The sequence below is a fragment of the Notolabrus celidotus genome, chromosome 11, assembly GCF_009762535.1.
Source record: "Notolabrus celidotus isolate fNotCel1 chromosome 11, fNotCel1.pri, whole genome shotgun sequence".
Lineage (NCBI taxonomy): Eukaryota > Metazoa > Chordata > Actinopteri > Labriformes > Labridae > Notolabrus > Notolabrus celidotus.
Genome location: NC_048282.1, coordinates 6,092,808 through 6,111,102, shown reverse-complemented (window position 1 = coordinate 6,111,102; position 18,295 = coordinate 6,092,808). Strand labels below are relative to the sequence as shown.

At 40.3% G+C, this 18,295-nt stretch overlaps 1 protein-coding gene across 1 annotated transcript; it reads right to left on the bottom strand.

The window, feature by feature from the left end:
* Positions 1 to 185: 185 nt before the first annotated feature.
* Positions 186 to 18,000, bottom strand: si:ch211-207e14.4 (interleukin-17 receptor D). The gene is made up of 12 exons (XM_034696766.1): positions 17,878 to 18,000; positions 7,939 to 8,023; positions 7,226 to 7,384; positions 6,673 to 6,791; positions 5,157 to 5,280; positions 4,824 to 4,862; positions 4,534 to 4,679; positions 4,355 to 4,429; positions 2,140 to 2,206; positions 1,728 to 1,874; positions 1,472 to 1,644; positions 186 to 1,373 (listed from the first exon to the last, which is right to left on the bottom strand). The coding sequence occupies exons 1-12, from the start codon at positions 17,998 to 18,000 to the stop codon at positions 822 to 824; spliced, it is 1,809 nt and encodes a 602-aa protein (XP_034552657.1). The 3' UTR covers positions 186 to 821.
* Between the last annotated feature and the right edge of the window lie 295 nt (positions 18,001 to 18,295).

The following is an 18,295-nucleotide window of genomic DNA, read 5'->3' as shown; positions in this document are numbered from 1 at the left end:
AGACAGACAGACAGACAGACAGAAAGAAAGAAAGAAAGAAAGAAAGAAAGAAAGAAAGAAAGAAAGAAGATTGCAGGTTTTCCTCCAGCCTGGCAACCTCCCTTTATCATTAGAATGACACATTAAACAAACAGTCATAACTTGTTGAATATTAATAATTTTATGATCCAGTGGAAACTTCTTTCAATCAAATTTTATTAAATGACAAGATAAAGAAAATATACATTTTATGAAAATATAATAATAAAAGAAACATTTATTGACATCAGCGTGAAACAGCCAGGACCTCTGAGTCCACCATTATTTATGAGAAGCACACATGTATGAATAAACTATAGACATGATTGTAAACATGCATGCATAAGGGTTTGTAATGTACTTCAATGCAAACATTCTCAAAGGATAACTTCAATAATGTACAATACTGAAAATAAACATATTTACGTCCTAATAGCTTTTAATGACTTTGAAAAAATAAACCTTTCAAAAGACTAAAATAGCTTTCATGAGCATTACTCACATTACTGGTGAAAATCCTTCATGCACGCACACACAAATGAAGCATGTTAACACATTTCAGAGGTCAGAGTGCATGGGTGCTGCTTCTAGAGCCATCAGAGGCGGAGGCGATTAGGAGGTTTGCTTTAGGAAATATTAGCAGCGACAGTCATTGCACTAGCCACCCTGTGTGGGTGTGAGCTTATGACTTCTTCTGTTTGCTGATATGTGTGGCCATAAAGTCTGTGGCACATCATAAATGTCTTTGTTCTTTTACACGGCAGAGGACCACCAAGAACACAGACAATATGAATATGATGTGTTTACTTCCCTGCCTCCACAGGGTGACGCCTATTTGACCTCCTTTCCACCCCGGCCTCGTGGATCGCCTTCTGAAGAGCTGCTCCAGCCGGCAACTTGTTAAAGCCTTCCTCTGAGATGCTGCTTATCTTCAGGAAACCCCCCGGTCTGTGCAGAGCCACTTTGTGAAGGTGAGAAAAGAGCAGCGGTAGGTCTCTTGCGAGCCTGTAGTGAGACACCAGCCTCAGCTCTGTGGGGATGTCTGTCTCTTCAGAGTGCTCAAAAATGACTGACATGTATTTGGAAAGGTCCTGACCCCTGGCTTTGGCTCGGCCCACCTCCTCTCCGACAAGCTGCACGGCTACATCAGAGCTTAAGGTGCTGGGCCCAAAGTCTAACCATCTTTCTGCCTCTTCGTCTTCAGTGCCGTCCTCTTGCTCTGGAAGCTTAGGTTTGATACTGAGGCCCTGAGAACAGATGACCAAGATGAAGTCGCTCTCCCGGATCTGTCGACAGTACCAGGCCATACTGCCCTCCCCTGCAACGCTCATAGAGTCCCACAGATCCAGAATCACCTGGGAAGGAAAAGAGAGAACAGCTGAGCATCAAAGAGATCTAATAACAAACGTAACCCAATGCATATTGTGGTTTATACTTCTGTGATGATGATTACCTGAGTGGCCATGTGCTGCTGTATAAATGCCCCTAGCTGCATGACAGCGTTGATATGAGCAGGGCCGTCATTGCTGCTGTAGCACATCAGAAGACGAGGGGGGCTCAGCCTTTGACTTGGCAAAGCCACCACTTCCTCCTGAGTACTGCTCTCTCGATCCTGAGTTATAACATCTGAGAGAATGACAGTAAGTGAACCTGTTGGCATTTATTAAATACAACATATTTTACATGAAGTATTTGGTCTGTCTTTGCACCTGGCTTTATGTTTAGTCTCTTCATGTGCAGTTGGGGCCTCCTTCGAGTGAGAGCAGCCAGGCAGACTACAAGTATGGCCACCACAGCCAGACACACTGGAAGCATCAGAGCCAAGGAGGGAGTGATGGAGAGTGGCGAGGTTCCTCCTGAGGATTAGATCATTCAAAGACAGATGTTGAAGAAATAATCTGACATTTTGGGACATTTGCTTTGGATGTAGTGAAGCCTAACTTAGCAAAAGAAACATGAAGCCTGGCTCTTATTTAAACATGCATACCAGCGCCTATAAAACCAGCACACTGGCATGAAATGATATGCAAAAAATATTTACAGTACATAACTCTGTAAAAATGACAGACTTATTGATGTGTGTTGTCGTAAAAAAACTGCTACAAGAATAATCCTTGATACCTTTTTTAATATGCAGGACCTGAACATTGAATTTCGTCCTCACTGCGTCCACCTCGTTGGCTGCAATCTGTGACACAAACATGTTGAGCAGGAAACTTCATTACTGACTTCTGAAACTGCAACAAAATAATCTTAAACCTGCAATTATTCAACTTTTTGCCCACTTGGGGGCAGTGTAACTCACTTTCAGAGTGATAACATTTATAACAGTATATTTGTTAAATGTGTTTGCAAACAGGAACCATTGTTTCTTTAGGTTCTGAGTCACATTAGCATAAATTTGAAGCACCTGATGAAGGAATATTTAATCTCCTTTTAGCTTTGATCAACTCTTGACTGAGAACCTGGGTCAGGCTTTGTTCACTTGCTAGTTGTTAACCTCTACAAGGTTCATGGTATCTCTTTCTGAGATTAACACATGAACAGCTGACTGCTGCTAGTAGTTCCACAAATTTAAGCAACAACAGAGAAACAACGCACAACGGTTCTGGACCAGCAAACATATATGAAGGGGATTAAAGATGAGAGGAGCCACAACACTGAGGGAAAATGAGTTTGGATTTCATGGCGTTGGAACACTTTGACAGTACATGTCATATCTTATCCACTGTTCATGTAAATATACTGATAGGTCAGCTTTGATAAAATGTCCATCCTCTTAAACACTTTCTCAAGAGCTTTCAAACCAGGATTCACAATATTGGATCTTTGCACATACCTGATACCTCCCTCACTACCAACACATCAAGTCTCTCCAGTAGCTGAATAAACAAATTCCAATCTTGAACCTGCTGAATTAGTTTTAATTTAAGAAGGTAAAAAGTAATTATCAGAATTAGTTAAATATAATTATCAACTCATTTTGGATCGCAGGTCTTTGAGTAATTCAGAACCTTGTGTCTTGAATTAAATCCTCACACATAACCCACTTAACAGTGGTCCCCAAACTACGGCCCGCGGGCCGGATACGGCCCGCCTCCACATTTGGCCGGCCCCCTGAACAATAGCCTACCAGAGACGGTTATTTGGTTATTATTTATTTCACAAATAGTATTATTTATTTCCTGACTTTTTTCTGTGAAGATCCCAGAGAGGGTTATTTGGTTATTATTTATTTCATAAATAGTGTTATTTATTTCATTAATAGTGTTATTTTTTATTTCCTGACTTTTTTTTCTGTGAAGATCCCGGAAAGGGTTATTAATATTTTGTTATGTGTGGCTTTCTGGAAAACAATAAATGTTTTACGTTTAGGCACCCCTGCGATCGTCACACTTTTTCTGTTACAAACTGACCCCGGCCCCCATCAGAGAAGGGAAAAGTTATGTGGCCCTCACAGGAAAAAGTTTGGGGACCCCTGGTTTAAATGAACTTAATTTGATTTTCCATGCTCAGGGTTCTTTTTGCTGCTGGACCAATTCAAATCATTCAGATTTATTGCCATTGAGTTGAAGAAAGTTGTCTGCCATCCATGATTTTATTTCTGCAAGACACTTGTGAAGGATTGTCATGTTTGACCGGTCACCAGCTCGGATAGGGAGGTAAAGTTGCATGTCATCAGCATAAAAATGGAAATTGACATTATAATTGATATTACATTGTCTGTTGCTTTCCTGATGGAAACTTTTTCTACTTTACCTAGACATAAATGATCCTTTCTGTTGAATTTGCTCACTTCTAATCACATGACATTTTTTATAATAGACAAAGTGTTTTCAAAGTGGACACATGCCCAGAAGAGCAGAAAAAAAAACTTTCCATGTTGGTGGAAAAAAGAGACAATTATATTCTTATTGAAGATTTCTAAACATGCAGACTGTTTGTGTTATGAATGGTATAACGTCATCTGAATAACAGCTCACCTATTTCATTTTAGTCCAATATTTATTACCTTGCACTTTGCACTTCATTTGGTTGTACATGTTACAATGACAATAAAGATATTCTATTCTATTGATGCTCGATTTTAATAGCTTTTCGGCTGATATAAATGGCGCGCACCTCTATAAACAAATGTGTCTAATCCCTGCAGTGGTCAATAAATGACACTGTGTCTTATCACAGGACGCGGTGGAAAGCTCCAGGGACAGTCTGAAGTCAATCTTTTGGTAAAACTAAGTAGATAATGCATATATCAGTTTCTTTGGTTGAAACCAGTTGTAGTTTTTAAACACATCCCAGCCACTACATAGGGTATAATTGATTTTTATCTTACCTCACAGGTGTAATTGGTTCCTTCTTGAAGGCCCTTCAGCTCGTAGCTGTGGTGAGTTTTGTTTTTGGATGAACTCTGAGGAAAATCAAATTAATATTTAGATCACACAAAATAAAAATATATAAAAACAGTTAAACCAAAAAGCAATATCAATGTGTGCAAAAGCTGAATCCACTCACAGGAGTGATGTCGGTGTATTTCTTCATGCCGTTAGCGTAGCACAGTGAGAAATAGCTCCTGATGCCCAGGTTTGGGGGAGCCAGGTTAAAGGTCACATTGACTTCCGTCCCTTCCTGCTCCACCTTGATGTGTTTAGGGTACCAGTCTATAAACCAACAAGAAGATGTTGAGGGATGAAAAGATGATGTTACAAATCAGAAGAATCATGAACTCATTAAACAGAATTCTTGCTCCAAATGTTTGTTCAGAACTTTGAGAAATTAAGAAATTGACAAATATGTTAGCTCACCTTTTTTGCACTTCTCCAAGCCATTCTTCTCTGCACATGCTGCAAAATCACAACATGCTTGTTACTATAAATTCACCACTGTTCCGACAATATTAATGCTTAAATACATGACAAAAGAGGAGAGTTAAGAGAGGACATAGTGTATGATATCATAATCACTGGGCTTTTTACCCCAGCTGACACATGAGGAATTTCATTTTTATTTTTTACCCTAAAGCGACCATAAACTCTGGGAATCCCACTGAAACTGCGTGTGTTCTCTTTTAGTTTGAGTGTGTGTGTGTGTGTGCGTGTGTGTGTGCGTGTGTGTACGATTATTGGAAGGAGTCTCACATCGTGTGGAGAAGATCTTGCTCTGGTAGAACCTCTCCCACTTCTCAGGCACAGGCAGAGCCATGACGGTGATAGCATACTGAGAGCCCAGAGAGAGGCCGGAGAAGGGGTCGGACTTGTAGACCTGCATAGTACAGGAGGGATCATTTCCTTAGTTTTCTGTACATACACTCCATGCTGTCTTCACATCAGGTGGGATACACATTTCCATGTATAGATCATTAATAGCAGAGCAAAACATGCACTCATGTAAAATCTCATATATGACTATTACATACAGATATGACAACAAGGTATATTTGAAACATTAGATGGGCCAAACTAAGTTTGTGATGATTATCAACACTGCTGATAAAGATAAATGTTGTGTTTGATGGTTTCCTCTTTTTAACAATGCTTTCTACAAAGACACTGTGTATCGTTTTAAATATTGTATCATGTTGTTTTCAGTTTTCTACTATTTAACAAAGTAATTTATGCCTCTAATACTTCATTTATTTATTGTCTTTTGTTTGTGCATATATTTCTTACACACAAGACATTCCTTAAAAACAAAAAAAACATTGTGTTATAGCTGGTTGTGCAGTAAAACAATGGCCTGATATAATGTGTAACATTATCAGAAATTATGTCCACTTATGTCTTTCATGGGAATAGGTTTTCTTTTGTGTAATGAAACATAATCACTGCTGAGAGTTTGACTCTATCTCCTTCAGAGAGGGAGCCTGGGGCTCCAGAGTTTAAAAATGTGGTTATTTGATATTGTGCAATCATCCCCTGGTGAACACTGATAACACTTTGTTTTTATGTTTTAGAGCTCCTCGTCATTTTTTAATAGGACATTTGTTTTAAGGATATAAATCTATTAGATCTGATGTTTAATATCTTCATACAGCTCCAAGTTAACACTTTATTACAGGCAAACAAGACACTGTATCTGATACTGTTATGTTTCATTACATTTTCTCTTTGGCATCATCTGATTTTAATTGCATCCCCCTCATAATCATCAGTGAGTGAGGAGCTTCACTCAAGTTTACCTTTTATTGTGGGAGTTGGCCCATTGATCAGATATATGCAGGTTGAGCTGTTTGTGTGAGGGCGCACAGCTGTGAGCACAGTGTGATGGCGTGTATGAAATGGTATGCAAAGTCCTCCAGGACATTCTCATAACGAGAAACTACAAAAATGAGAGGCTCCTCTTCTTATGTTTACAACTCTGTATGATCTTTAGTGTAAAATGTACAGCTGTTTCACTAAAGGAGGATGATGTCACTGTGATCTCAGCCACAATACAGCAGAATTTTACAATGATCATTGTGTTATTTTTGAGTATGTTATTCAAAAGATGCCAAATGTCTTTTCTGTAAACACTGGTGGAAAAATACCAAAATATTAATGTATTCACAAAGCAGGTCAATCTTTGTCTTTTATCAAAACTCAAAATTATCCATAAGCAATGCTGTCAGTGAGAGCTTCCAAGAGACAAAAACAAAACAAGTGGGCCCCCTCTTACCTTTTGAGCGTGTGACGCCGGGAGGGAGAGGTTACGATGGAAGAGAAAGAGCTGACAGGCAAAACTCGACCCTCCCAAAGTCTGTAATAACACCTGAAAGCCTCGCAGGAAGGCGATCCCTGCAGCATCAACAAAAGAACAGAGAGAAATCAGTGTCACAGTCTAAGCGGCGGTTCATCTTTCAAGTGGTATGTATGCTTCAATGTCAGATACATGTGTGCTACATGTGCCACACTGTTTCAGTGCATGCACAGTCAATTTAACCGTGGAGAAAAAGAGCTGTCAGCCATCAAAGCCTGAGTCATACAAGGGCTTTTTGAATGAGCTGTCTCGTACTTTTATTTAATTACATTTAAACACTATTACTTAGTGTGCCGCCATGAGAGACATCTTGTTTGTGTCAAACCCTGATATGAAAATTACCATGGATGAGGTAGGTTTGACATTTTAAATTAGTTTCAAACTGGTTCAAGACTTAAAACCAAACAGACCACACTCTATTTTAGGACAAGCTGTGATGTGCGTGTTTGAGGTTGAATTTTAATCATCATACCATAGTAACTGGGCTTCCAGGACACAACAATGGTGTCAGATTTGGGGTTTGACTCTTGCACTAGCTCAACCTTCACATCATTGGGTGCTCGGACGTAGTGCTGGCAGAGTTCAGGGTCTTCTTTTCCAAGCAGATCAAAACATGGCTTTGGAATACAACCTGAGGAGAAAGAAGAATGAAAACACCGGACTGTCAAAGAGAGATTTTCAGAATATTGTGATCTCTAAACAGAAGCTTTCATTTGTGATATGAAAAGAAAGAGGATATCGAAGCAAGGTCTCAATGCTTGCATTAAGGAAATATGATTACAGTTGCAGCAGTGACAATAAGTTGGAAGCTTCTCAAACACTTGTCGTTGGATTTCATGAGCTGTAAAGTCATAACACAAGTAGTAATTGTTTCTTCATTGCTCAGTGGTAACTGATCCGTCTGTTCTTTCTCTGTTTGCTTTTGAGGCTTACCAAATCCTTAGAGGAAGTGCAAACAATGTGACTGCGGCTAGTTACAAAGCTCATACTGTGAAGTGCAGCTTTAAGGAGGGCATGCTGGATAAAGACCTTTAGGGCAACATGTCCCTGCTGCAGTTATATGATTGATCACTGAGCACAGTCAATGCTGTGACACACTTTCTCAGTATATTAAGTCAACAGACGGTGAAATGTAAACATATGCTGGTAGCCTGGGAGAGGACGGTCTGTTTGAATCAATCTTACCTCCAAACATATCAACCGTCTTAAAGCCCAGAGCCGTCTTGACGTCTGATGTGGTTATTCTGCAGTATTCACATCCAGGTTCTCCCTGCAGAGCAAACAATAAACAAATAAACACAAATAGAAGAATCAGTCTTGGCACTTCTCTTGGTTTTTGTAGGATCTGATGTTTAAATCTGAGAATGCATTGAACTGGAACATATTTATGATGATAATGGAAACCCTGTTATGGAGATATACCAAAGACAACATGAAGATATGTTTAATTCAAACACAACATTGGATTAAATCCACAGTGAAACAACTGGACTGTGTGTGTGTGTGTGTGTGTGTGTGTGTGTGTGTGTGTGTGTGTGTATGTCGTGAGTAATGGATATTTAAGACATCTCCCTCAATCATGTGGACAGAAACCGAACACCCTCCTGTCAAACAACTCCTGTCCCAAGATCCAAGTCAGAGTGACTGAGGCCAGATAAAATCAAACTTATTATATTTTACATTTGGAGCAGGTCTTGACTTATTTTTTTGTTCAAGGCAACAGCAGAGTGAGAGCTCTCCCTTTTAACAGGCAAACATCTCAAACTGAATCAGACTCATGGTGGACAGCAGTCTGCCTTGACCGACCAGCCTGAGGGAAGAACTTTTTCAACAGCTGCATCAAAACCTGAAGTCCTCTCTATTCAGTTTTTTATGTTTCCAACCCCTGTTCATGGTTTTGTAAGATAAAATGGAGAACACACTTCACATGAGAGCTTCAACCAACATGCTTATTGGATGGGTGAGGGGAACATCACTTTATCTGTATTTTATCTGATCCAGGACATGAACCAGCAGTACTGATACCTATCCAAAACTCGTACTGATACTGACCTCAACTCTCAATCAATCAATCAATCAATCTTTATTTATATAGCACTTTTCATACAAATAAAATGCAACCCAAAGTGCTTTACAGCGACTGAAAACAAGAAAGAAGCAGAAATGAAACAATGGCAAGACATATTAGGGAAGATAATAATAATAATGATAATAATAAAAATAATAAGAATACAAATTAAAAATAAGAACAACATAAAATAAAATACAATAGAGACTAATGCACACCAAAATAAAATATGTGTAATTAAAATAAGTTAAAGCATCAAAATTAAGAATAAAAATAGTTAAAATAAATAGATTTAAAAGGTAAGGATAAGAGTTGAAAAGTAAAACTAAGGCTAAAAATATCAATAAAACTGAGTAGATAAATAAAATATAGAAAAGTTTAGACTTTTAGACTTTAGACTTTCCCCAAGGGGACAATAAAGTCTAAACTCTACCTCAATACTGACACTTTTCTTTAGCATTTTTAGCTCCAGTAGTCTTCTGCTGTATTGAACCAAATAGGCCAGCCTTCACTCCCCATGTGCATTATCGAGCCTTGGCTACCCATGACCTTTTCGCCAGTTCACTAGTTTTTCTTCCTTGGACCACTTATGGTAGGTCCTGACAACTATGAACCAGGAACACCCCATAAGAGCTGCAGTTTTGTAGATTCTCTGATAACCAGTCATCCAGCTGTCACAGTTTGGACCTTGTTAGAGACGCTTATATCCTTACTTGCTCATTTGATAAGGATAAATCAAGATAATGAATGCTGTTGACTTCACCTGTTCATGGTCAGAATGGTTTGGCTGGTCAGTGTGAATGCATCATTAGCACATCAGGCCAAGTCTAAAGACATCTAAGTAAACGCAGGCACAGAGCACTGAGGTGCATAAGGGCACGCCTTGGCAGAAGCCTGATCCCTGCTGTCATAGCGAGCCTGAACAAAAGGCCTCGCTGAATGAGTGTTGATGTCGTGTGGATACTTTGTTGAGCTTAGTGTATGCACAGTGTATGTGCCTGTGTTTGTCTATGACTGTGGAGATGCAGAAAGATGCTGTGGAAAAGAATTTCCCCATGGGGACAAAAGTCTAAAAGTCTAAACTCTTATATATTTTACAAATGTTGGCAATCACTGGACAGACGGTTCTATAGTTCCGGTTCTATCTTTTTAAGCTATTACCACAACTATGTTTTAGAATAAACCATGAGGTATCATCATAGACCTTTCTGGAGTCCCTGAGCTCACTTGTCCCATAGTTTCCTGCTGCTGTGGACGTGCCAGACTCCAGCTGCTACAACTACTACTATCCGTCTCACCCTGGTCTCATACTATCATCCCTCTCTCTTCATCTCCCTCTATCCCTCTCTCCAACACGGTCTCAGCAGATGTGTGTCTAACATGAGTCTGGTCCTGCTCGAGGTTTCTGCCTGTTAAAGGATGTTTGTCCTTTCCACTGTAACTTGCTGCAAAGTGCTGTGCTCATGGTGGATTAAGATGAGATCAGACTGAGTCCTGTCTGTAAGATGGGATTGGATCTTATCCTGTCTTAATGCTGGGTCTTTGTCTATACCTGCTATTTTTGTGTAGTGTCTTGAGATAACCTTCGTTGTGAATTGGCACTTAAAAATAAGTAAATTAATAAATAAATAATTTAAAGAAAAATAAATAAAGTTTGATTGATTGACTTGGTATTGTGGTTTTAGTTTACCCATACCAAGTCAATCAAACTTTATTCATTATTTATTAATTTATTAAATAAGCAGAGAAAATAGGACATTTTACAGACACAAAAACTGGAGTCTATCCACTCTATCTGTCTCCAAAATGAAAGGTGGCACATGAAGTAAACGTGATGGAGCATCGTATTATAGGACTGATGAATGGACATTAAAATATCACAGACTCTGACAGTGAGGAGGCAGAAAAACAGAGTCAGGAACAGAGTGTTCCCTGTTTGCCTTGTTTCACATCACCATCAGTGGAAATGTTCAGCTTAATGTGACCTATTGCACATATAAAGAAGGCTACAGACCTGATTGTTTATATTGCACAAGCTGTAGGTGCAACAAACTATAATCAACTTCAGAAATATAACCATTTAAATCAAGTTTAAATGACTGATTTCTTCAGTCAGCAGCTGTGTTATGAGTGGGATGGTGTATAGTGAGTGGGCTGTTATAGCCAGGGAACCCCTTCCTGAGGCAAGACTTTAAAGCAAACCGCTCACTTACTCTCCATTATCCCTGTTGCACCAGTCTGCCCGTCACCAGCAGGTATTTGGTGGTGGGAAAGCAGCAGGGCTCTTATGTCTCTCTCTCTCTACTTCTCCGTTTTCACTTTTTAGCCGTTATCAAGGACATATTTCTGTCACAATTTATGAGTAAAAGCAAGTGCTACACTGTGAATGCCTGGAAGGAAAGACTAAAATTTGCACTCTTATCACCATATTTAAGAATCACCTGGTGCCCCCACCCTGTAATAGCAGGCTTTTTGTAACTGCTTGGAATGTGACAGTTTTAAAAAACTGTACAGACTTTTGCCCCGAGATGTGATCCCTTAAATATTCTTGCAAGCTTGAAACTAACATACAAAAATTCAACAGTAGTTTTCTCAGGGTTTACATGTTCATACTTGTTTGTCACCAAAAATACTAGAACTAAAAATTATTTATGATGATGATGATGCTGCTTGGGTTTTTGACAGCTTCTCAGTCGTTGCTCTCATTTAGGATTTGTGAAGACGGGGGAGCTTGAGAGCAGGGCTGGGAGGAATATCAAACGTATATAGTTAACTTGAACTGTTTGTAAAGAGTAAAGTTTCTCTGTTGTGTAAATCATTCCAACTTTAGCAGACCAGACTTGGTAGAAATGGAATAAGTATTAGACTTTAACATCTTCATAAGGAGCAGGCCCCCTCTAGGGAGGCCGCCATCTTGCCTGGCCATGTTCCTACAGTCGCACAGAACGAACAAACTAGTTTGTGTTATTGTGTTTAGTGAGTGGCCACTGAAAATGTGGAGACAAATACGAAGAGAGTGGTTGATGTGCGCAGAATAATTTGTATCTTTACAAGTATTTGATTCTAACACAGGACTTCCACCAGATCCATGTCCGGTCTGTCTCTGATCCACTGCGGCCCGGCTCCGTGTTCTCTCATCTGTCAACACCCACCTGTTGTGGTTTCAGAACGCAGCACGGAGCAGGACTGCCAGACAGCTAGAATCATGTGACCGACCACTGAATCAAGGATTCTCCTCCTCCTCCTCTCCTCATCCATGTTGTCTTTCTGGTCCTCTGAAAACCTCTGACCTGTCGACTCCAGGCCTGGCTCCGCTCATCATGACGGTTTGTTGTTGTAGTGAAGTGAAATACGATCTGGTGATAACACAGAGTGTTTTATTCTGAAAATTAACCGGATGTTTTCATTTTATTTTGGTGCCTGACTTCCTGTCCCGCTCCATCTGCTCTGTTGAGATTGATGCGTCGTACTCCGGCATCCGGCAAAAATAGAAGTCTTGTGTATCTGATCCGGAGGACTCTGACCTGCCGGATCAGAGACGCAGCCGGAATGCAACAGAGCGGATCCAGTGGAAGTTAACACATTGACTAGAATAGAAACCTGTCAGATCCGGTGCTGTAATGGATCAGAGACGGACCGATCACGGATCTGTTGGAATTTGGCAGTGAAAAGGATCGTATCTATCATCCAGCTTTACTTCTGGAACCTCACCAACAGGAGGGGGGAGTAAGGGAGTTTTTCAATCTGGAAACTGACCGCTACATATTGTTGAATATTCAGATTTCTACACACTGTACCTTTAAGAGAAGGTCTGACAAACGCACTGTCTTAAACAAAGTTTGATTTGCAGACATCTGCACACAGTCTACTTTACTGGCTTTCATCCACACTGACAGCCCTTTCAGAGAAACATCTTTAAGCAACACTGAGCAGATAGCTTTCCTGTAATCCTGGATACATGTGAAGTGGGTCCAGCCCAGCGTCAGCTGCTTCTGGTTTCTGTCCTGAAACTATTGCTGTCAGATCAGGAAACTGAAGCACTTGAAACAAATGTTAAGTAATGAAGGTATCAATCATGCTGTATGTTTAGGATACTGTGATGATTGAGCCAAACCAGATGGAGGAGGAAAAAGCTCTCATGAGTGTATCTTACGTCCAAGACAGTAAACACTGACGCTGATGAGATAAGACATGTACTCACTGTGGGAGGAACAAAGAGAGCACAGCAAACATGTTTTTCTCTGGTTCTACTTCTCATACATTTGTGTTTGAGTCAAATAAAAAACTTGTATAAAACAGTTGACTGATGGATGACTTGTGAGACGTGAAGCCAAAATACAGGCTTGATTGTGCTGGTACTGACGTCACACCATTTGTGCTACCCGAAACACACATTGAACATACCGATATAACATTATCGGTCCTTCAGGTCGGTACAGTCCACAGCAGAACAGTTTCTTTTGTTGATTTGAAGCAGACACTCAGGGTTGTAAAAGGCCAAGGACTCTTGTGTTAGCGTTCATTATGATTTCTCTATTTGTTCTTCCTCTGCTCTGTAAATCAGGTACAGGATGCTGCAGGAGGCCACATAGCTGCCAATCCATCAATCTATCTTCTTTGATGCATCAAATAAATAATCAAAAGTAGATAGTTCTGAAAATAATGAACACTTGACCTGTACTTTGATTTTCTAGTTTGACCCAGGGGGGAGCTCTGGCAGTTTTGGCTTCAGTCAGGGTAGTCGTTCCATTGTCAATGATTTCAAAGTCTATGTTCACATTTCTTCCAGTTTCCAAAATATGAAAAAACCTTTCAGCTCCTGTGATAACAAAAGACACAGTATTTTCAGACTGCGAATCATGCAAAGATCAAACGAGTTCAAAGTCATTCTAAAACAAATGAATACTTATTTTGTAGCCTGGGGAGAGATCAGGAATCAATATTGGGCAGGATAAAAGTCTGATTTAAATTCAGCTTTCATGCATCTTCACGTGTTTTCTTTCCCAGCACGAGCTGTGCCTGTGTTGACATTCAACACCCACATGGATTTACTTCTTTTCATGTAGAGATGCTAATTTCAGGAAAATGTTGGAGTGGTTTCTTTCATTTTTCTGTAGCTGTACTGTATGTATGCTGACAACTTGCCCTGCAGGTTTAGAGACCATAACTTGAACAACAGGCGGAGAAAATAAGAGAAAGAAATACTGCATCTGCCTCAGGCATGTTTGTGTGTGTGTGTGTGTGTGTGTGTGTGTGTGTGTGTGTGTGTGTGTGGTTAACATTGGTAGCTGAACTGTCAGGTTAGGTAATGACCGTCACAAAGTCTTTGCAACCTAAATGGTCTCTTGCACGCAGACGGACGAGTGAACATAATGGACCTGCTCAGCATGTTAAGAAATGTCCACTGAAACACACACAATGTGGAAAAACTGCTCAACACACACACTCACACACAAACTGCATGACTACCTCTGGAGGCTCATTTAGTTCGGCTGAAGCAAACTCAGTCACACGCTCTATTCACACTTTGATCCTCCTGTTTGTGTCTGATTTTGAGAAATGAATATTGACAAAAGTATCGCACACATCAACACCTGGAAATATGACTTTATATAAAACCTTCTGTGGTTACACTCACACAAGAGATGAAAGAAACCTGATACAGAATCAGAGAAGCTGGCACACGGTCAAATCATCTGTGTGTGTAATTCAAACTGCACGTTAGCTTCAAGAGTTCAGCAACAGTTGTCAACCTCAAACCTCCCTTCACGGTTTTACTGACGCTGAGCGTAAACAACTCTGAGACAGAGACTGCAAAACAATATTGAGACTCAAGTATGTGTCATTAAACTTTCTGCCTGAAGCTACTCTTTCAGGTCTTTGTTGACGATATTTATAACATTTTGCACGGAATAACAGCAGCTCAAAGCCAAACATGTGCAAGGAGAGACATTTTGTCCTTTTCAGCGTTGTCATGAAAAGTGTCTTATTAAACCGGCAAAAAAAGCAATGCAGGAAGACGAAGGAAGTCCTGCACAAGATATAGTGTCAGCGTCCTTCTCTGAACCTACCGTGAGTTTTAACCCTGATGCCAGAACACATTATGAGACTGTTGGGAACATGATTGACTGTTTTTATGTGTTTGTATGCGTCAAGGTAAGACGCTTAGATAAGGCCATAGGGGCTGCCAACATCAATAAAACATGTAAGAAACTCAGAGCTGCTGAAAGCTCTATAACAGAGCGTTCGGTTTGTGTTGATTTTGGCGCCCCCTGTGGACAAAGCAAGCGGCAACCTCAGGTCTAAAAATATGAGTCCAATGCGGAAGTGTTAAAAACTGCAGTTCATCGAGGATTCGCTTGAGGTTGGCTGCAGACGCACAAGAAACCACATACACACCAATTCAAAAAAGACGATCTTTACAGCAGAAATAAACATGTTTACAGCCTGGTTCAAAAGACAAGTGGAGTCTGGATAGCTCATTTCTTGATCAGCTCACACTGTACTGGGGTGAATTTTTTACTAACACAGCAATTTCAAAGATATTAAGATTACATGTTTCCATTATGAGAGGCACAGCTGACTTGATTGACAGGCGGAACACTAGCTGTTGATTAGGAGGCTCAAAGCTCGCCTCTTTACCTCACACTAGCTCTACAGAAGTTAGGTTGAATTCAACATTTCCAATACGACTGCCACCGATGGTTGGCCTCAAAACAGCGCTCCAGAAACAGATGGGTGACGTCACGGATACTATGTCCATTATTTATACAGTCTATGGGACAAAGTCACACCTCTAATCCTTTTCTGATCTTATCCTGTACCAAAACTCTCAACCTGCTGTCTTTTTATAGTCAAACGTATCACTTGCGGTAGACATTTGTTGTTTATAACATTTTTAAAAAGCTGTGTCTTCAGAATGCTGTCAATATAGAAACCAGAGCTCTTGTTAAGGGCATCTCTTTGTTGTGTATCACAAGACATTGATTATTAATACGTTTTTCTCTCTATGCCTTCATCTTCATTAATGATGTATTGATCTTTATTTAAAGCTCCAGTCTGTAGTGGAGTACACACAGCCTTTGTTTCCTTTTTCACAGCAGAGTTTCAAAGAGTGATACATTTAAGTGTTAAAGAGTGATACATTTAAGTGTTAAAGAAAAGCAGGATGTGATTGTTTTTTTCTGTTATAAACATGACTAACACATGTACAGGACAAAATGAGTACAGAAATATGAGGTACAGCTTTGTCCACACGTCACAGGAGCTTCAGAACTCCTGGCAGCCACTGGCTTTTTAAGTCCCTAATTGTGTTCTTGTGATAATTTCAGCTTGTTGCATTTATTGCCTATTAGACATTTACCCCTTCTAGTGTGATTTTAATAACTTATTTATTTATTTTTAAGTTATACTTTTTTGGCACTCTCGCCTTTAATGTACAGGACAGCTGAAGAGAAACATGAAATGCGGGGAGCAGAGAGTGGGGGAGGACATGCAGTAAATGGTCAAGGCTGGAATTGAAACTGCGACCTCTGCGACGAGGACTATAGCCTCTGTGCATGGGCAGGGCTTGGACCGCTAGGCCACCAGCACACCTATAGTGTGTTTGTAATGAATGAGTGTGTTTTACCGCTGACTGCAAAAACAAACCGCCCCTCAAAGGGTTAATAAAGACAACATTGAAACTTGAACTCTAAACATCACTGCAGCAGATTCAGCCAAGGATTCTTTTTTCATTAAGAGACTTTTACATCTCTTTCATTGATAGTGCTTTCAGAGTTAATCTGTCTGGGCAAAATCATTCATCATAAAGTCACTGACATATGAAGTATGTTTTTATTCTGCACACACCATTAGGTTTTGTTCTGCTGCCTCATAAGAGATCCAGACCACCAGGTTGTGAACCACAGCTGAAGATTCAGTCCAAAGATTGTATAAAACAATGGACAGAACAACAGCTCCCCCAAAGTGAAGCCAGAGGTTTTAGAGCCCCCCCTGGTGACTGGCTGTAGTATAGGTTTTCATGCTCACCTCCTGCACTATGACAGATGCAACATGGGTCAAACCAGAACATGAAAATATATGCTTATAGAAACATGCTTTCCTTCGTAGCAGTTAGCTGTTATCATCTCGGTTTATGAGCAAGTGTTGAAATTTTGAAGGAGTTAAGTTTGAATTTGTTAGTTGATGTCAAAAAGACGATTGGTTGACGGCTCTTTTGCCAAATACAGACTCCTGTCGCATTCTCTGGATCAGCAGAGTAGAGGAGTGAGAGAAATCGAAACAAACAAAAAAATCAGAGTCCTTCACCTTTCAAAAGTCACAACAGTCCACTTCAAACGAAGACATGAATCTGTTCTACTTTGGACTCTACTGACCTGAGGGATCTTTGCCGTTTCATCGATACATTAAATGTGAATTTTTAGCCAGATTGCTAAAAACTCATAATATACAGTAAATGCTTGAGACCAAATTCAGCAAGTTATTTTTGTTGCTTCCTTTTTTCTTCTTAAATGAATACATGATGAAATAAACTATCACTTGTCTAAAGACTTCAAGTTTCTCAATAAGATCTGTCTTCATCTGATCAGATGTGTTGTGGTATCAATGTGAAGCAGCCACAGGCTGGGATTGTTAGAATTAAAACATACCTGGCAAGTCTTCTAACCACAGTTATACTTTGTATGTTGCAGAATTTATAAGACCAGAGCCAATATTAACATAACCCAAGCATTACGGACATGAATAAATTAATCTAACATCAGCTTCAAACACGTTTTATGTTCTTTAATTATCAAAACACTAAGCTCTGGTTGGTTGTCAAAGCTCTGAAGTGCTCAGCAGCTCATCCATAGCAGAACAATGTAAATATGCCGATGGAGAAGCAGCACGTTCAAGTTCAGGTCAGCTGTCATCTTTAAGTGTTTTGAGCCCGACTACTTAGAAACCCCGAGGTGAAAGGAGGAAATGAACGTAGTCGCTTAAGAGGACAAGCCTGCTTGTGTCAACAAAGCAGAACCCGTGTAAATGCACACAAGTTGTAAAATCCGGCTCACCTGTCGTATACAGTCCAGGCTGCAGTCCTGAGGACGGATGACAGCGTCTGTAACATCCTCCTGAGCCTGGAGCGGCCACCCAAGAGCCGAGAGATGGTAGAAAATTAGAGCTGCCTTCCACATGCTGCTAGAACCAGCGCCACATTGTCCAACTGTGAGCTCCAAGAACTCAAACTCTCATTTATACACACTCAGACTGGACTGAACGACTCTCAGAGCAGCAGAGAACTGAAATCTAGTGTCAGCGTCGTTGATGGTGCGTGAGAGAGTGACAGGACCCTGAGAGGAAGGAGAGAGAAGGAGGAGGGGAGTGGTGTCTTTAGGCTACGGGTGGAGGCTCCCTGTACATGTTTTAACAGTGACGTTGCCAGACTTGTTCATTCTGTGCTGTACGAGCAGAAGGCAAATGGCAGGTTTG

Bases quoted from the DNA above. Each gene is read 5' to 3' on its own strand.
- si:ch211-207e14.4 (XM_034696766.1), bottom strand. From the start codon at position 18,000: ATGTGGAAGGCAGCTCTAATTTTCTACCATCTCTCGGCTCTTGGGTGG. The intron at 2,207-4,354 runs GTAAGATAAAAA...TTTGTGTCACAG, and splicing joins GAACCAATTACACCTGTGAG to ATTGCAGCCAACGAGGTGGA. The intron at 1,645-1,727 runs GTGCAAAGACAG...TCATTCTCTCAG, and splicing joins GAGACTAAACATAAAGCCAG to ATGTTATAACTCAGGATCGA.